The 14,522-nt window shown below is 27.5% G+C and overlaps 5 protein-coding genes across 6 annotated transcripts; 3 read left to right on the top strand and 2 right to left on the bottom strand.

The window, feature by feature from the left end:
- Positions 1 to 14: 14 nt before the first annotated feature.
- Positions 15 to 2,662, bottom strand: Rnrs (ribonucleoside-diphosphate reductase subunit M2). Its single transcript, XM_074238174.1, has 6 exons — positions 2,502 to 2,662; positions 1,883 to 1,984; positions 1,615 to 1,800; positions 864 to 1,328; positions 546 to 764; positions 15 to 460 (listed from the first exon to the last, which is right to left on the bottom strand). The coding sequence occupies exons 1-6, from the start codon at positions 2,568 to 2,570 to the stop codon at positions 311 to 313; spliced, it is 1,191 nt and encodes a 396-aa protein (XP_074094275.1). The 5' UTR covers positions 2,571 to 2,662; the 3' UTR covers positions 15 to 310.
- On the top strand, positions 2,579 to 5,614 carry LOC141524347 (protein halfway-like). The gene is made up of 7 exons (XM_074238171.1): positions 2,579 to 2,752; positions 3,582 to 3,794; positions 3,863 to 4,168; positions 4,264 to 4,442; positions 4,510 to 4,683; positions 4,758 to 4,916; positions 4,986 to 5,614. The coding sequence occupies exons 1-7, from the start codon at positions 2,716 to 2,718 to the stop codon at positions 5,379 to 5,381; spliced, it is 1,464 nt and encodes a 487-aa protein (XP_074094272.1). The 5' UTR covers positions 2,579 to 2,715; the 3' UTR covers positions 5,382 to 5,614.
- Ais (DExD-box helicase 52) lies at positions 5,395 to 7,985 on the bottom strand. The gene is made up of 7 exons (XM_074238170.1): positions 7,798 to 7,985; positions 7,439 to 7,669; positions 7,106 to 7,291; positions 6,273 to 7,019; positions 5,978 to 6,204; positions 5,700 to 5,861; positions 5,395 to 5,616 (listed from the first exon to the last, which is right to left on the bottom strand). The coding sequence occupies exons 1-7, from the start codon at positions 7,882 to 7,884 to the stop codon at positions 5,469 to 5,471; spliced, it is 1,788 nt and encodes a 595-aa protein (XP_074094271.1). The 5' UTR covers positions 7,885 to 7,985; the 3' UTR covers positions 5,395 to 5,468.
- A 329-nt stretch (positions 7,986 to 8,314) lies between these two features.
- LOC141524344 (uncharacterized) lies at positions 8,315 to 11,626 on the top strand. Its single transcript, XM_074238167.1, has 7 exons — positions 8,315 to 8,453; positions 8,558 to 8,647; positions 8,764 to 10,386; positions 10,451 to 10,636; positions 10,742 to 10,917; positions 11,091 to 11,209; positions 11,299 to 11,626. Exons 2-7 carry the CDS (start codon positions 8,591 to 8,593, stop codon positions 11,352 to 11,354), a joined length of 2,217 nt encoding a protein of 738 aa, XP_074094268.1. The 5' UTR covers positions 8,315 to 8,453; positions 8,558 to 8,590; the 3' UTR covers positions 11,355 to 11,626.
- Positions 11,627 to 11,894: 268 nt separating this feature from the next.
- On the top strand, positions 11,895 to 14,517 carry LOC141524348 (3-oxoacyl-[acyl-carrier-protein] synthase, mitochondrial). Of its 2 annotated transcripts, none has more exons than XM_074238172.1 (3): positions 11,895 to 12,203; positions 12,554 to 12,934; positions 13,058 to 14,517. In XM_074238172.1, the coding sequence occupies exons 1-3, from the start codon at positions 12,047 to 12,049 to the stop codon at positions 13,798 to 13,800; spliced, it is 1,281 nt and encodes a 426-aa protein (XP_074094273.1). In that variant the 5' UTR covers positions 11,895 to 12,046; the 3' UTR covers positions 13,801 to 14,517. The 2 variants fall into 2 exon arrangements, with proteins under 2 accessions (XP_074094273.1, XP_074094274.1); XM_074238173.1 differs by having other exon boundaries at positions 12,017 to 12,106.
- Positions 14,518 to 14,522: the final 5 nt, after the last annotated feature.

A 14,522-nucleotide genomic window follows, 5' to 3' on the forward strand; every position in this document is an offset into this window, starting at 1 on the left:
GAAATTAAACACAATTATAATGAAATACATATTTTAATACTATCTTTTTTCACAAATTACAATTTTATAAATGTTACAATAAATATAAAAAATGGAAAACCATAAACATTAAGTAAATTAAACAATTATATAGTGGATGAATTGATTGTAAAAATTGTGTTTGCATTTCCCCCTTTTAACCATAATAATAATAATAGTAGTAGTGATTATTGGTGTCATTTAAAATTTTGGTCATTGTCATTATTACGAAAAATCGTCAAATTATAATAGTAGAATTATTTACAAAAAAAAAATTAGTTAATTAATTAATTTAGAAATTGCACTCAAGAGTGAATTGAGTCGAATCAGATGGCATGACACCGAACTTCTGATATTCACCTACTTTTTTCTCAAAAAAGTTTGTCTTGCCGTCAAGAGAAATGTGTTCCATAAAATCGAAGGGATTTTCTGAATTATAAACCTGAAATTAATAAATAAATTTATCGAATTAGTTTTTAAAAATTTAGTGATAAAAAAGAAATGTAAAAAAGTAAAAGTAAGCTTACCTTTTCACAGCCAAGCTCAAGAAGAAGTCGATCAGCAACGAACTCAATGTAACGACACATAAGGTCACAGTTCATTCCAATCATTTGACATGGTAGAGCGACTGTTAAAAATGCTTGCTCTATTTTTACGGCGTCCTTGATAATGCTAGTAACACGTTGCTTGGATGGCTTTTGAACTATGTGTTTAAACATCAAGCAAGCAAAATCGCAATGTAATCCCTGTGATAAAAAAAAAAAAATATAAAAATTAAATTAATTAAATAATAATGCATAAAAAAAATAATAATTATTTTTATTTGAATAATTAAATTAACTCACTTCGTCACGGGATATTAATTCATTGCTGAACGTCAATCCAGGCATAAGCCCTCTCTTTTTCAACCAGAATATAGAGGCAAAACTTCCGCTGAAGAAAATACCTTCGACAGCTGCAAAAGCTATTACTCTTTCAGCAAAAGTCGCATTGTCATTACTTATCCAATTTAATGCCCACTCAGCTTTCTTAGCAACACATGGAAGAGTCTCAATCGCATTGAACAGGTACTCGCGTTCTTTGTCATTCTTTATGTAGGTATCAATGAGCAAAGAATACATTTCAGAGTGAACATTTTCAATTGCTATTTGAAAACCGTAGAAACAACGAGCTTCGGTGACCTGCACTTCCTGGCTGAATCTTTCCACAAGATTTTCATTTACTATACCATCAGAAGCCGCAAAAAAGGCGAGAATGTGTGAAATAAATTTACGTTCATCGTCTGTTAATTTTACCCAATGATCCAAATCCTTTGTAGAGAAAAAAAATTAATTTTTAATAAATAAAATTTTTTGATATTAAAATTATGACATTAGCAGTAATTTAATTATTTTTTAATTTTTTTTACGATTAAATTTGCCCCAAAAAATTACATTTTTAATTTTTTTTAAATTCTACATGTCAATTTTTTTTTTTCTTTAATTTATTTGTAAAATAAATTCTTAAAATTATTAAATATCTGATAATTTGATTGTCAATAAATAAATTTTTTAATAAATAAAATTCTTATGAGTAATATTTAAAAATAATATTTACTTTAGACAAGTCAATTTCCTCTACAGTCCAAAAAGACGCTTCGGCTTTCTTGTACATAGCCCATATATCTGGCCATTCTATCGGAAAAACAACAAATCTACGTGGATTTTCTTTCAAAAGGGGTTCTATTTGAGCGTCAAATTCATTTTCTTGAAAGTCCAATTTTTTAACTGCCTGTTGAACGACCTAGACCGTGAAAAATTGAGGTTAGCTCCGGTAAATAATTTTCCTAAGATAGAAAAATTATTGCATCAGCTGTTTTTCTTACCTGGGTTTTAACTTCGGCTTCACGGGAAATTTCAGGCGACATGCAGAGTTTTTTTGATGGTGATGCTTTGTTGGGTGATTCAGTTCTTTTGATGGGGGATATCTGAAAGTAATTATTATTAATAAGTGTCAATTTACGTATTGTCTGTTTGTCAAGGTCAAGAGAAGTGGATATAATTACTCGTTACTTTAAACGCGCTTAGACCGCTTATCATGCCGATAGAAAAAATTGTCTAGATTTTTTTATAAATAAAATTAAAAAAATAAATTCAACGGCTATGTACATAAAAACATAAGAATTCGGATACTTAATGCGCATAATCATAACCATCTATGATCCGAGAAAACAAAAGAGCTGGATTTTTATTAAATAAATAATAATTCTAAGGTTAAATAAATAAAAAAAAAATTAAAATAGAAAATTAATTATCAATTTAAATGTAAAAAATAAATTTTTTCTCGGCAATAAATTATTTTAAAATAAATAAATTAATTTTAATTAATTAAAATTTAAAATTTATAATTAAAAATTAAATGTACGACGCTTAGTATAACAATGTAGAAAAAATTACAAGAAAAAAAATTCAATATAATTTAAAAATAAAATAAAATTGACTCACGTTTTCTTTTAGCTTCATATTTTCAAGGTTTCTGAAAATATTTTCTTTGGTAGATTCAACAAGAGCCATGATAATTATTTTTTAAGTCAATTATATTATAAGTAACACGAGATTGTTTCTTCGAGCTTACTGGGCGGACAAATGATGCTACGTGACAACTTGAAGAAGGCTATCGTCAATTCTCGCGCCAAATTTATGGAAAAATCGCCGACACATGTCGCGTCTGACTTTTCTGATTGGCTGTAAAATTGGTAAGCTCACACAAAGTTTTACTGACCAATAGAATGACTCTATTTTACCTCCAAAATTTTTCGCTGCTTCAGTATGTCATTTATTGAAAAATTGTTTGTTTAAATTTATTTTATTGTTTATTGGTTATGTTTACAAAGTGTTTGATTGTAATTTAAATTTCATTTTAATTTATGAATCAGTGATTTTAAGAAGAATATACCTACAGTGAGTAACAACCATTGGACGCATGCGTATTTTAGATATTTATGAAGTTGTTGTTTCCTTAAAAATAATATATTTTTTATTGAAAAAATTAAAAGAATAAATTTGACTTTTGAAAATTTTGAAAATTTTTAATTAATAGAAAATTTAATTTTATTTTAATAAATATGGCAATAAATAACCATTATTGTTTATTTAAATGTTGAGAAAAAAAAAAAAAAAAAAAAAAAAAAGATTCTTCTATTAGGACAGAAAAAAATTTTAATACTAAATAAAAAAAAAAAAAAAAAAAAACAAGTTATCACGTAAAATTTTTAAAAATGAAAAAAAAAAAAAAAAAAAAAAAAATTTAAATGCTTTAAAAGTAAGTAATCATTACACTAATTAACTATTTTTTATCTTTGAATTGGCCTTCAATTTATTTAATGATTTTTTTAATCAACTTCCCTGTCAGTCATTCGTTTAAATCCACAAAATTTAACAAATTTATTGGATTAAGCTTCCAAATAATTTTTTTTAACAAAAAAAATTTTTTACGAGTTCAAATAGTTTTAATTAATTACTTAAATATGTCTAATTTATTTTCAATAATTTTTTTGCTCAATATAATAATAAAAGTTCATTTAGAAAAGCTGGAAGACAAAAATTCAACAGTGTACTACTCCTCATCAAGTTCAAAATGCTTCCACAGAGAATATGTTGATTGTCCTCAAATAGAAGATCCAAATAATTGTCCATGTAAAACAATTAAATTTTCTTCAGATGGAATTAATCAAAAAATTGGTGTTTATTGCTGCAATTTAAATTCAGAAACACTTATGTCATCTCTTGAATGCTCTAGTAAGTACATTATCATTTAATTTCAGTTGAACGAATTCTTTAACAATTACCTTTTATTTTTTTAATAGATTTTTCAGTTAATGTTACTGATGTTCACATAAGAAATGCTACAATTAAATCATTAAATATCAGTGAAGCAATATGGAAAAATCTTGAATCATTATCAATAACCGACGGACAAATTAATAATATTAAAGGTCAATTTAATAATGATATAAAAATCTCTTGTTTAAATTTATCTAACAACGCTCTTTCAAAATTTGACAATTATTTTATAGCACAGATGAATTATTTAAAAAATCTTGATCTATCATTTAATAATATATCTGATTTACCAACATTTAGTAGAAGTCTTACAATACTGGATATTTCTGGTAACAATTTTTTTTTTTTTTTTTTTTTTTTTTTTTTTCCCCCCAATAATCTTCAATGAATTTTTGAACTAATCAACTTATTTATATTTATCAAGGAATGAGTACTATTCCATGTTTAGAAATAAAACAAGCTCTCGATAGAAATGAAAGCTATACTCGTCGGTTGTCTTTCAGAAATAAAAACACAAATATTTGCTCTGCTGCTACAGATTGGACCTGGTTTAAAGCTGCTGAAAAAATATCTATTGAACAACTGCTTCCTGATATCAGTGAAGTAACTATTTATTTTTTCTTCAAAAATTTTTTTTCATTAAAAAAAATTAATTATCAATAATTCAAAGTGTCCAAAGGGTGAAAATTGGCGCTGTAAATGTACTTTTAACCATGTATTCAAAGTAACGCCTGATTATCCTGCATTTAGAACTTTCAATGTTGATTGTAGTAACAATAACTTAACTGAGTTACCAAAAAAACTTCCACCTTACACAATTAATCTCGTAGTTTCTCACAATAAAGTATGTTAAAAATCTTCCTATATTTATTTATAATTCTTTTTAATTATTATATATTTTTTTTTTTTTTTTGGCAGATCAAAAAATTAGATGACATTGTTACAAATCCATCATATAAATATTTAATAAAATTTAACGCTGACTACAATGAAATATCATCAATAAATATTCTTGACGGGTCACGTTTTGTAGATAATTTTGATTCTTTTTCTTTGCGATACAATAAACTTAAATCAGTAATTTAATTATTTAATCATGGTGACATGAATAAATAAATAAAATAATTAATTAATTAATAATTCTAGATTCCGACCCATGTTTTGGTACCAGTAACATACAAAGCTTCAAATGAAGTAAATGGTAACGTATCTTTAGGTGGAAATGAAATACTGTGTGATTGTTATGCAGCGAAATATCTAAAAGATTGGTTTGAGGTAAATATTCCGGATGGCGATGAAGTTAATTGTAGTAATTCTATAGATCGTGTAATTGATTTAGATATTATGAAAATGTGTAAATTTGACGACGAATCGTCTGACTATGTTTATTGTATTATTGCAATTGAAATGATTTTATTGATAATTATTTTAAGTAAATTATTGTTTGATTATTGGTATTATAAAAAAAATAGAAAACTTCCTTGGTTTTCTAGAATAATGCCTAAGACACGTTTTGACTGGCTTTTTGAATTTTATTTGTAATTTACTAAAAAAATTATAAATAAATTTTTTATTAAAAATATATATTTTTATTATATACAAATTTAAATAGAAACTATTTTTCTTTCACTATAACGTTTCATTATTTTTTTTTTCTTTTGAAAATTTCATCTTTTTACTCTTACCATTGCTCGTTTTTTTTTTCTCCATTTTATTTTTATTTTTAAAAGCCTTGTTCTTCACTTTTTTCGCTTCAGATGATTTTTGAGTTGATTCACTGTAAATAATATTTTAAATAAATAAAATTATACATAAATTTAATTTTCAAGTTAATAATATAGCAAATAAAAATAAACATACCCAACTTTTTTCTTTAATTTAGGTTTTCTAGGTTTTAATGCTATTGAGTCACGTTTTGGTGCGACTTTTTCTAATTTTTTCATTTCACGTTTATCATGTTTCTTCATTCTAAGCATGTAATCCGGAACATCACACCCAGATGCTCGCATAACTACTGCAATACTATTGAAAAAAAAGATAAACAATTTTTAATTAATTCAATTATTTTAATATTTAATTAAGTTAATATAAAAATAGTCAATTAAAATTTTAATTATTTAAATAAAAAATTTTTATACCTTCTTAAATTAGTAGTATCTTCTTCAGTGAAAAATGTAATAGCTTTTCCTTTGTGCCCTGCACGACCAGTTCGTCCAATTCGATGTACATAAGAAATAGCCGATGGTGGAAAATCATAGTTAATAACAAGATTCACTCCTTTAAAATCAATACCACGGCTCATAAGTTCTGTACAGATGAGTACCCATATTTTACCTTCTCTAAAACATCTCACGACATTGTCTCTCTGAAAATAAATATTTTATAATTTTTTTTAAATTAATTAAAATAATAAAATAACTTTTAAATACTTACTTGCATCTGTGTTCTATCTGCATGAATAAGATCAACATTTATTCCATCATAAATAAGTTCATCGAACAATTCTTTCGCTCTCTGTTTACTTTGAACAAATACTAAGACTGGAGGAGCCATTCCTTTACTAATAATATCTCTAAAAGCAACGAGTTTTCCCCTTTCGCTTCCAACGAACAATAATTCTTGATCCACAAGATCAGTCGCAGCATTTTTGAGCCCAATCGTGACTCTTACTAAGCCTTTCATATGGCGTTTGCACCATTTGTTGACTATAAAGGTATTCGTTGCACTGAACATGGCAATTCGCAAATTTTCATTGCTACAAGCTGTAGAAATTTGCTTCAGTTGACTTCGAAAACTGCGAGGACCAGCTTCAAACAATTTATCAGCTTCATCAACAACCAACCACTCGACATTTCCTAAAGAAATCGCTGGTGGTTCATAGTTTAACAAACATAATAACCTTTTAGGCGTTGTTATAAGTATGTCAAATTTTTGTGAACTTTTTGGACCATACTTTTCCAGAGCTTGATCTACTTTGCTGATAATGTGAATCCTAAAACCCCGTCCTTCGCTTAATCTTACGCATTCTCGGTAAGTTTGCTTGGCTAATTCCCGAGTTGGGTTCAATATTATCGCCCTAAAACCTCGTTTTTCGGGACCTTTTAAATGATTAATCATCGGAAGTAAGAATGCAGCCGTTTTACCTGAACCAGTTGGCGCACACGCTAGCAGTGGTCTTTTCTGTTATATATATATATATATATATATATATAAAAAAAAAAAAAAATTAATTATTAAATTTACAGAAAATTTGCCAATTTTCTTACCTCTAACATTATTGGTATGGCCTGCATTTGAATCGGTGTAGGAGTGGAATAATTACACTCTGTTAAATTTTTTAGAAGATCTTTAGGAACATTATAGAATGTTTTAAGATCCTCAAAAGATTCTATTGGTTTAGGGACGTTTTTACCGATCACTGAGATACGATGTTCATTTCTCAAACGATTAATCTAGAAATAAAGCATAAATATTTTCATAATTAATTAAATAAACAAATCAGAAATTTAACAAAATTAAAAAAGCAATTTTTTGGAACAAATTTGTTCGTTAAAAAAAAAATTAAAAAATGGTGCAGTGCTAATTTTAATGTAATTTACCTGTTCTTGCTCGAGCATTATTTTTCTTTCTTTATCAGAAATTTTAATTTTCTTATTTTTTTTTACTTTTACCCCATCAGCTGGTAAACTTGTCTCATTGAGTAAAACAAAAGAACTTCCCTCTGAAATTTGTTCATCGTTCGATACTTGATCACGTTTTCTTTTAGAAGAAGGTACTGGATCAACTGGCTCAGTTTTTATGGTGATTTCTTCATTTTTTGATTTTGAAATCTGTATTAAATTAAAATAATTCATAAATTTAAGAATAAAAATTAAAATAAGATAAATAATTATTTTTTTTTTTTCAATATTTATAAATAATAAAAACAAAATATAAGGTTATATAGCCAATATCTTACTTTAAATTTTTCAATATCCGTTTTAAAACGTCTTTTATCAAATTTCGTTCCACTGGATAATTTTTTAAATAAATCAAAAGCGTCCATTGTTTATTAATTGATTGATAACTCTGGATAACTATAAATAATAAACCCTACCGACACGTGCTCGACACTTTTCAAACAAAAAATGAATTTGTACACGCGTACTGTATAGCGTATGAAGTAAGTAAGTTGTTCTGGCGCTTTGGTAGGTTTAGTTAGATTTCTGGCCGATGGCGGCGTGACCGAGGCGGGAGGAAAAAAATTGAAGTAATAAAAATTTTAAAAAATTTAGCTATTAAAATAAAAAAATGATAAGTAAAGTCAGCTGACAGCTGACAATTATAAAAAATTTTTACAACAATTAAAAAGTGCCTTAAAACACTTTCACTAATAATTTTAATTAATTTTCACATGCGGTTAGTATCTAACAGAGTAACATCTTTATGCGCACGCACGTTATTTAAAACTTTATGACCAACTTCGCGCCAAACGTTTCACTCATCTTTCAGTGTTTGTTATTTAACCTCAACTTTAAGCTCTATTTATCGTCTCAAGTCTTCTAAATTATGCTAAAGTTATTTAATTCAATGAATTAACAAAAATACGGGTTTTAAATGATTATTTATTAAAAAGTAATTTACTAAAAAAAAAATCAAAAATTAGTTATTTAATATAAAGATAATTTTGATGAGTGTGTTAGGCGTTTTTATCAATTTTTATTGCTTTTTTTTGACAGATTTAATTTAAAGATCAACATAATAAATGCACAATGGATTCGTATGTGAGTTGTATAAAAGTTCGAGGGACACGGATCCTTCCACCTGTTGTAAGTTCCAATTTAGTTAAAAAAATTATCATGTCTGCTAAATTAATTTTAATTAATAATTTATAGAATAAAAAAAAATAATTATCCGTTATTAAATTTCACGTAATGTTTAACAGATGACAAATGAATTGAGAGCAGAGATGAATTATTACAAGCAACTAGCTTTAGAAGTGGAGGAAAGATTATCAAGACTCGAAACTATCAGCACTGAGGAAGTTGAAGAAGAAATAAAAAATTCATTCGAAGAAGATAAACCATCAGATTCTAAAACATCTATTTTTCATCAGCAAGAAAGTGTTACAAGCTTTACTGGTGATAGTCCAGAACAATCAAAGGCAGAGGTTAATAAAATAAGCTGTGAGCAAGTAAATGATGGATGGAAAGGCCGTTCTGACGATGAGACAATAACTAACAGCACAGATATTAATAAGTACATCAATACATCTGATTCTTCCAAAACAAATGTAACAGAGACAGTGTCAGAGATAGGAAAACCTTGCGTACCCAAAACTTTAGACATTATTCCTATTACAGTAGACCATAGAAATTTAATTGAAAGAAAAGCTTCATCTGACGTTGAAGAAGCTGACACTGAAGTCCCAAAATTAGTAAGACAAGGTTCCTATACACTGGATTCTCCGAGCCCAATGCTATTAGCTCACTTCCAGCAACCGGAAAATGATTACGTTCCTACTTCCACGACTAACGGTGTTAAGCCAAGAGAGTGGAGCGTTAATTATTGTAAATTAGAGTGGACGCTTGAAGAAAAACAAGGAATTGGTGTAAATAATAATAATAATAATAATAATGATAATCAAACGAATAATGAAGTTGATTTGACTGATAGACGAAATAGTATCTCTGAGGATGTCAATAATAAAAAGGAATATAAATTAATTGAAGAAAAGACTGATAAACAATCAATTAGTAGGTTAAATCACGCTGCTAAATCTGTTGATTGTATTCAATCGATGCTTACTAAAGAAAATTTTTCCAACACTTCCAATCATCACATTAACATTCCTGTTGTCAGATCCAAGTCGAGTAATGCCGTTAAAAATTATCTAAATAATTTTAAAAATAGTAAAGATATCTGCAGTGTTGCTAAAATTTACGGTGCTCAAAAAGCATTTAGTAATGGAAATTCACCGACTAGTAAAAGAAAATATGCTGACAATAAAATGACTCGGAGCTTTGAAGGTTCAAGCAATGACCAATATGATAGCCGTCCTGTTGATAAATCTAAGCCAGTTGTTACATCGGAAAAATTACTTCAAGTGTTCAAAGAAATCCAAAAGACTCATCACCACCAAATGGCTCATCTTATCGCTCGGCAACAAAAGGAGCAAATAATTATGCAGCAAGAATTTGAAAAGCAACAATTGATGCTTCTTGAGCAGCTGGAAAAAACCTGCCCGGGTATTTCTCTGCCAGCGATTATTAAGAAAATAACAACTCCAGTAGATAAATTAAAAAAATATAATTCTCCACGAGACTCTGTATCCTTGCCAAAAGATAGTCAGAATCGTTCTGATACTGAGAGTAGTCCTCTAAATGGCAGTTCTTTTGGGTCTGAGGGAAGCTTGTCAATTCATTTTACGTCTCATGATGCTTCTTTGTCGGAAAGTAAGACAAATCGTGAAAGAAGAAGATCCAGTGTTAGTCGACAATTATTTTCATTAGAATGTAAAACTACTTACGTTCCTATTACTAATGGAGCTGTTTATGATGACCGTCATGTAAGTTCTGAATAAATATAAATATATAATTGTCATTTTTAATGCTTTTTTTTTTTTTATAAAGGTAAAAGCTGCCACTATTATTAATGCTTATGTACGTGGTTACTTAACAAGGAGATTAATGAAGACTGAGAGAGTTATGACTTTAAAAAATACATATAGAGAAGCATTGCATTGTATGTTAAAATTACATGTTGACGCTCCTTGGGAGTTGGCTGAATTAAATTTCCACAAACGTTTACAACATCAGGTTAAATTTTTATTTTTATAACAAGTCAATTATAATTAAAAATTATAGTATTTTTTAATAGTAAAATTATTTATTTGTATACTAACTAAAATTAATTTTTTGCAGTGCGATGCAGCATCCATGAGTATCGTCGAATTATTTTCCCAAAGTCCATCGAAAAGAATATCTATTATATCACAAGATCGACAAGTAAAGCAAGCACGTCAACAACGACCAACTTCTGCTAAATCTTCGTATTCTTTTGCAACCCAACGAACGTTAGCAAGAAAAAAATTTAAAGAGTACGATTCTAAATAATTTATTATCTGTAAAATTAAAATTGTAAAAATTTTAAGATTTATTTTTTTCATTTTTCATTTTTTATTATTATTATTATTATTATTATTATTATTATTATTATTATTATTATTATTATTATTTAAATACAAAAAAAAGCAAGTGATTGTTTTTTTAGAATGGGAATAATAGCATTGCCAGAACCAGCATCGAGAAATCGTGAACCCTGTACTGCAAGAACGCGATGTCAAACATGGACATCTAATTCAAGAGAAAAACGATCTCCAGGATTATTAAGTAAAAAAATTTTTTTTAATTATAAAATTTATAATTTACAAAAAAATTAAAAATTAGAATTTTGTAAAAAAAAAAAAAATTTATTTCAGATCAAGGCATTAAACGTAGTACGAGTGCTGGTGCCGTCCGCAAACCTTGGCGATAATAACATCGGGTGGCTTAGTCTCAACGATTAACTAAGTCACTTAATTAATTCCAGTACAAATTTAATACCATCATCAATTGTTACTATCACCGTAGTGCCTGTTAACATTTAATTACATTTAAAAAAAAGCAGAGACGAAATTTTGACGTCTCTTCGCAATTCTAATTTAAGCTTTTTATAGCCAGGAGTTATTTAGTTATAATGCAACTATTTATTTACTTAATTCTTACTTTTTTTACTAACATAATAATTATCAATTTAATAAAAATAATTCCTGTGATAATTATTATTTATAAAAATATTTTAGTGTGATTCATTAATTTTTATTTTTTTTTTACTTAACAATTTTAATAATTTAATTATTAAAGATTGTTGAAAAAATCAAATTGTTCTTCATTTGAAATATAATGACTGTAATTACATTGAAAGATTTATTTGAATTAAAAAATTATTCAAATGTTAGTTAGTGTACTGCTAAATACAATAAACAAAAGCTTTCATTATCAAAATCAAAAGATTAATGAACTTTAATTACAATTCGATAAATTTATTTATATCTCTACTCACTTGCTTATAACTACTTGTGTAAATATTTATTTATGTGGTATATATTTATACCTTGCCGGGTTTGTTGAATTTTAATTATAAAATGCAGTATACAGAAACCGGTAAAGTGGATAAAAAGCAATAAAATGAATAAGTGCGGGCGAAGAGTTGTGATAACAGGTTTAGGAGTCGTCAGTCCTTTGGGAGTAGGTGTCAAAAATTCTTGGAATGCTTTATTGGCTGGAAAAAGTGGAATTGTTAAATTAAATACTCCAGAATATGAAACATTACCTTGTCGAGTCGGTAATATAACCTCTTTGTTAATTAAAAAAAATTAAAAATTCATTTAAATAAAATTACATTTAATTTATTTGTCATTTGACAATTTTTTAATAAACAAATTTGTTCAAAAAAATTATTTTTAATTTTTTTTAATTTTTACCTGTCAATTTTTTTATTGTCATAATTTATTTGTCACCAAAATTATCAAATACCTGCTAAATTAATTTTAATTCTAAATAAACCACACTGAAGTTAGCTGTCAGCTGTCAATTTAAAAATTTTTTATAACAAATCAATTGTAATAAAAAAAAACCTTTGAAAAATTTCCATTAATAATTTTTTTTAATTGTTTTGTTATTTTTATTAAACAGCTGGACAAATACCACGAGGCAATGACCCGGGTTCATTAAATTTAGATGAAAAATTTTCCAAAAGTGAATTAAGATCCATGTGCCCGGCAACTGCTTACGCATTGATAGCAGCTGAAGAAGCCCTTGAAGATGCCAAATGGAAACCCGACGAAGAAACTCACAAAAGAGACACTGGAGTTGCTGTAGGAATTGGAATGGTTGATTTAGTAGATGTTTGTTCAATTTACGAAGCTATGAAAAAAAGTTACAGCAAAGTTAGCCCTTATTTCATACCTAGAATTTTGCCTAACATGGCCGCAGGACAAATAAGTATTAAATATGGATTCAGAGGTCCTAATCATTCTGTTTCTACTGCATGTGCTACTGGCGCTCATGCTATTGGTGAGTATCCAATAAAATTATCAAAAAACAGGCGTAGAAATTTTTTTTATTTATTAAATTACAAATTAATTTTTTTTTTTTTTTTAATAATTTTTTTAATAAAAAAAATGAACTATTTTTCAGGCGATGCTTTTCGTTTTGTAAAAGGTGGAGAAACAAGTGTCATGGTTTGTGGAGCCGCTGAAGCTTGCATCAGTCCTTTAGCAATAGCTGCTTTTTGCCGATTGCGAGCTCTGAGTACATCTAAAAATGATCGGCCTGAAGAAGCATCAAAACCATTTGACAAAGACCGTGATGGCTTTGTAATGGGCGAAGGAGCAGCAATATTAATCATAGAAGAGCTAGAACATGCGCTTGCAAGAAACGCTAACATTTACGCAGAAATATTAGGCTACGGACTGTCAGGAGACGCTGCTCACTTAACAGCACCAAGTGAAGATGGTGTCGGTGCTATTTTAGCCATGGACCGAGCTTGCAAAAATGCACAAGTCGATCTTAATGACATAACTTATGTCAACGCTCATGCTACTTCTACGCCAATTGGAGACGCCGTTGAACTCAAAGCTATTGAAACTCTGTTTGGAGCTTCCAGCAAAAATGTTACGGTGTCGAGTACTAAGGGAGCACATGGACACTTGCTAGGAGCTGCAGGAAATCTTGAAATTGCTTTTACTATTCTGGCTATTAAAAATTCTGTTATTCCTCCTACGCTTAATTTATATAATTTAGATTATTCAGGTCCCCTGCAATTTGTTCCACATGTTAAAAAAAATTGGAGCTCTGTGTCCAAGAGAACTGCTTTGAAAAATGCATTTGGATTCGGTGGCACCAATGCTTCTTTGTGTTTTACCGAGTTTGTTAGATAGTATTTGTTAAAATTTTATTTTATGATATTATTATATTTAGCTATCGCTTGAAAATTTTTTTATTTTTTTTAACAAACAAATTTATTCAAAAAAATTAATTTAAAAATAATTGCATTTTTAAATTTTTTTTTGGCCATAATTTATTTGTTAAAAAAATTATCAAATAACGAAATTATTATTTTTATAATAAATAATGTTTTAAAAATTAAAAAATTTACCAAAAGTAAACTGGAATGTACTTTATTAAATCATCAGTAATTGGCCATTATTCGTTTTTTAATTTACTTCATACTTGATCTTTTTATTATACAATTATTCATATATAAATGAAAATATTATTATATTTTTTTACTCTTTTGGCAGTAGAAACATTTAACAGCACTGCCTCATTTATTTATAAGTAAAAAAAAAAAAAAGGTTATAAATCTTTCCAAAAAAGTTAAAATTAAAAATTACAATAATTGAATAAAAAGAAATTTTTATTTAAATCCACACCTATCTAATTTTTTTTAATTGAAGTTACTATAGACAGTAATTCCTTCCAATAGCAATAAAAATGATTAAAAATTAATTTTTCGTTTGTTAATAAAATTTTAATTAAGCATGCTCAACGAACATTTCACTTTTAATCATTTATTTCATCTCAAATTAATGTCAGTGTACCAAAAAAAAAAAAAAAAAAAAAAAAATAAAAAAATAAATAAATAAAAAAAAAAAGTAAT

This window comes from Cotesia typhae, unplaced genomic scaffold (assembly GCF_013202065.1).
Source record: "Cotesia typhae breed Kobodo isofemale line unplaced genomic scaffold, CoteBio_Ctyphae contig_22, whole genome shotgun sequence".
In the NCBI taxonomy this organism is placed as follows: domain Eukaryota; kingdom Metazoa; phylum Arthropoda; class Insecta; order Hymenoptera; family Braconidae; genus Cotesia; species Cotesia typhae.

Excerpts from the sequence above, each read along its gene's own strand:
- Ais (XM_074238170.1), bottom strand. The coding sequence starts at position 7,884 with ATGGACGCTTTTGATTTATTTAAAAAATTATCCAGTGGAACGAAATTT. Across the intron at positions 7,292-7,438 it reads TAATGCTCGAGCAAGAACAG|ATTAATCGTTTGAGAAATGA; the intron begins GTAAATTACATT and ends CTTTATTTCTAG. Across the intron at positions 6,205-6,272 it reads CAGATAGAACACAGATGCAA|AGAGACAATGTCGTGAGATG; the intron begins GTAAGTATTTAA and ends ATTTATTTTCAG.
- LOC141524347 (XM_074238171.1), top strand. The coding sequence starts at position 2,716 with ATGTCGCGTCTGACTTTTCTGATTGGCTGTAAAATTG. Across the intron at positions 2,753-3,581 it reads TCTGATTGGCTGTAAAATTG|AAAAGCTGGAAGACAAAAAT; the intron begins GTAAGCTCACAC and ends AAGTTCATTTAG. Across the intron at positions 4,917-4,985 it reads GATACAATAAACTTAAATCA|ATTCCGACCCATGTTTTGGT; the intron begins GTAATTTAATTA and ends TAATAATTCTAG.
- LOC141524348 (XM_074238172.1), top strand. The coding sequence starts at position 12,047 with ATGAATAAGTGCGGGCGAAGAGTTGTGATAACAGGTTTAGGAGTCGTC. Across the intron at positions 12,204-12,553 it reads AACATTACCTTGTCGAGTCG|CTGGACAAATACCACGAGGC; the intron begins GTAATATAACCT and ends TTTATTAAACAG. Across the intron at positions 12,935-13,057 it reads TACTGGCGCTCATGCTATTG|GCGATGCTTTTCGTTTTGTA; the intron begins GTGAGTATCCAA and ends ACTATTTTTCAG.
- LOC141524344 (XM_074238167.1), top strand. The coding sequence starts at position 8,591 with ATGGATTCGTATGTGAGTTGTATAAAAGTTCGAGGGACACGGATCCTT. Across the intron at positions 10,387-10,450 it reads CTGTTTATGATGACCGTCAT|GTAAAAGCTGCCACTATTAT; the intron begins GTAAGTTCTGAA and ends TTTTTTATAAAG. Across the intron at positions 11,210-11,298 it reads ACGATCTCCAGGATTATTAA|ATCAAGGCATTAAACGTAGT; the intron begins GTAAAAAAATTT and ends AATTTATTTCAG.
- Rnrs (XM_074238174.1), bottom strand. The coding sequence starts at position 2,570 with ATGGCTCTTGTTGAATCTACCAAAGAAAATATTTTCAGAAACCTTGAA. Across the intron at positions 1,801-1,882 it reads AAGCCGAAGTTAAAACCCAG|GTCGTTCAACAGGCAGTTAA; the intron begins GTAAGAAAAACA and ends TTCACGGTCTAG. Across the intron at positions 765-863 it reads AATTAATATCCCGTGACGAA|GGATTACATTGCGATTTTGC; the intron begins GTGAGTTAATTT and ends TTTTTATCACAG.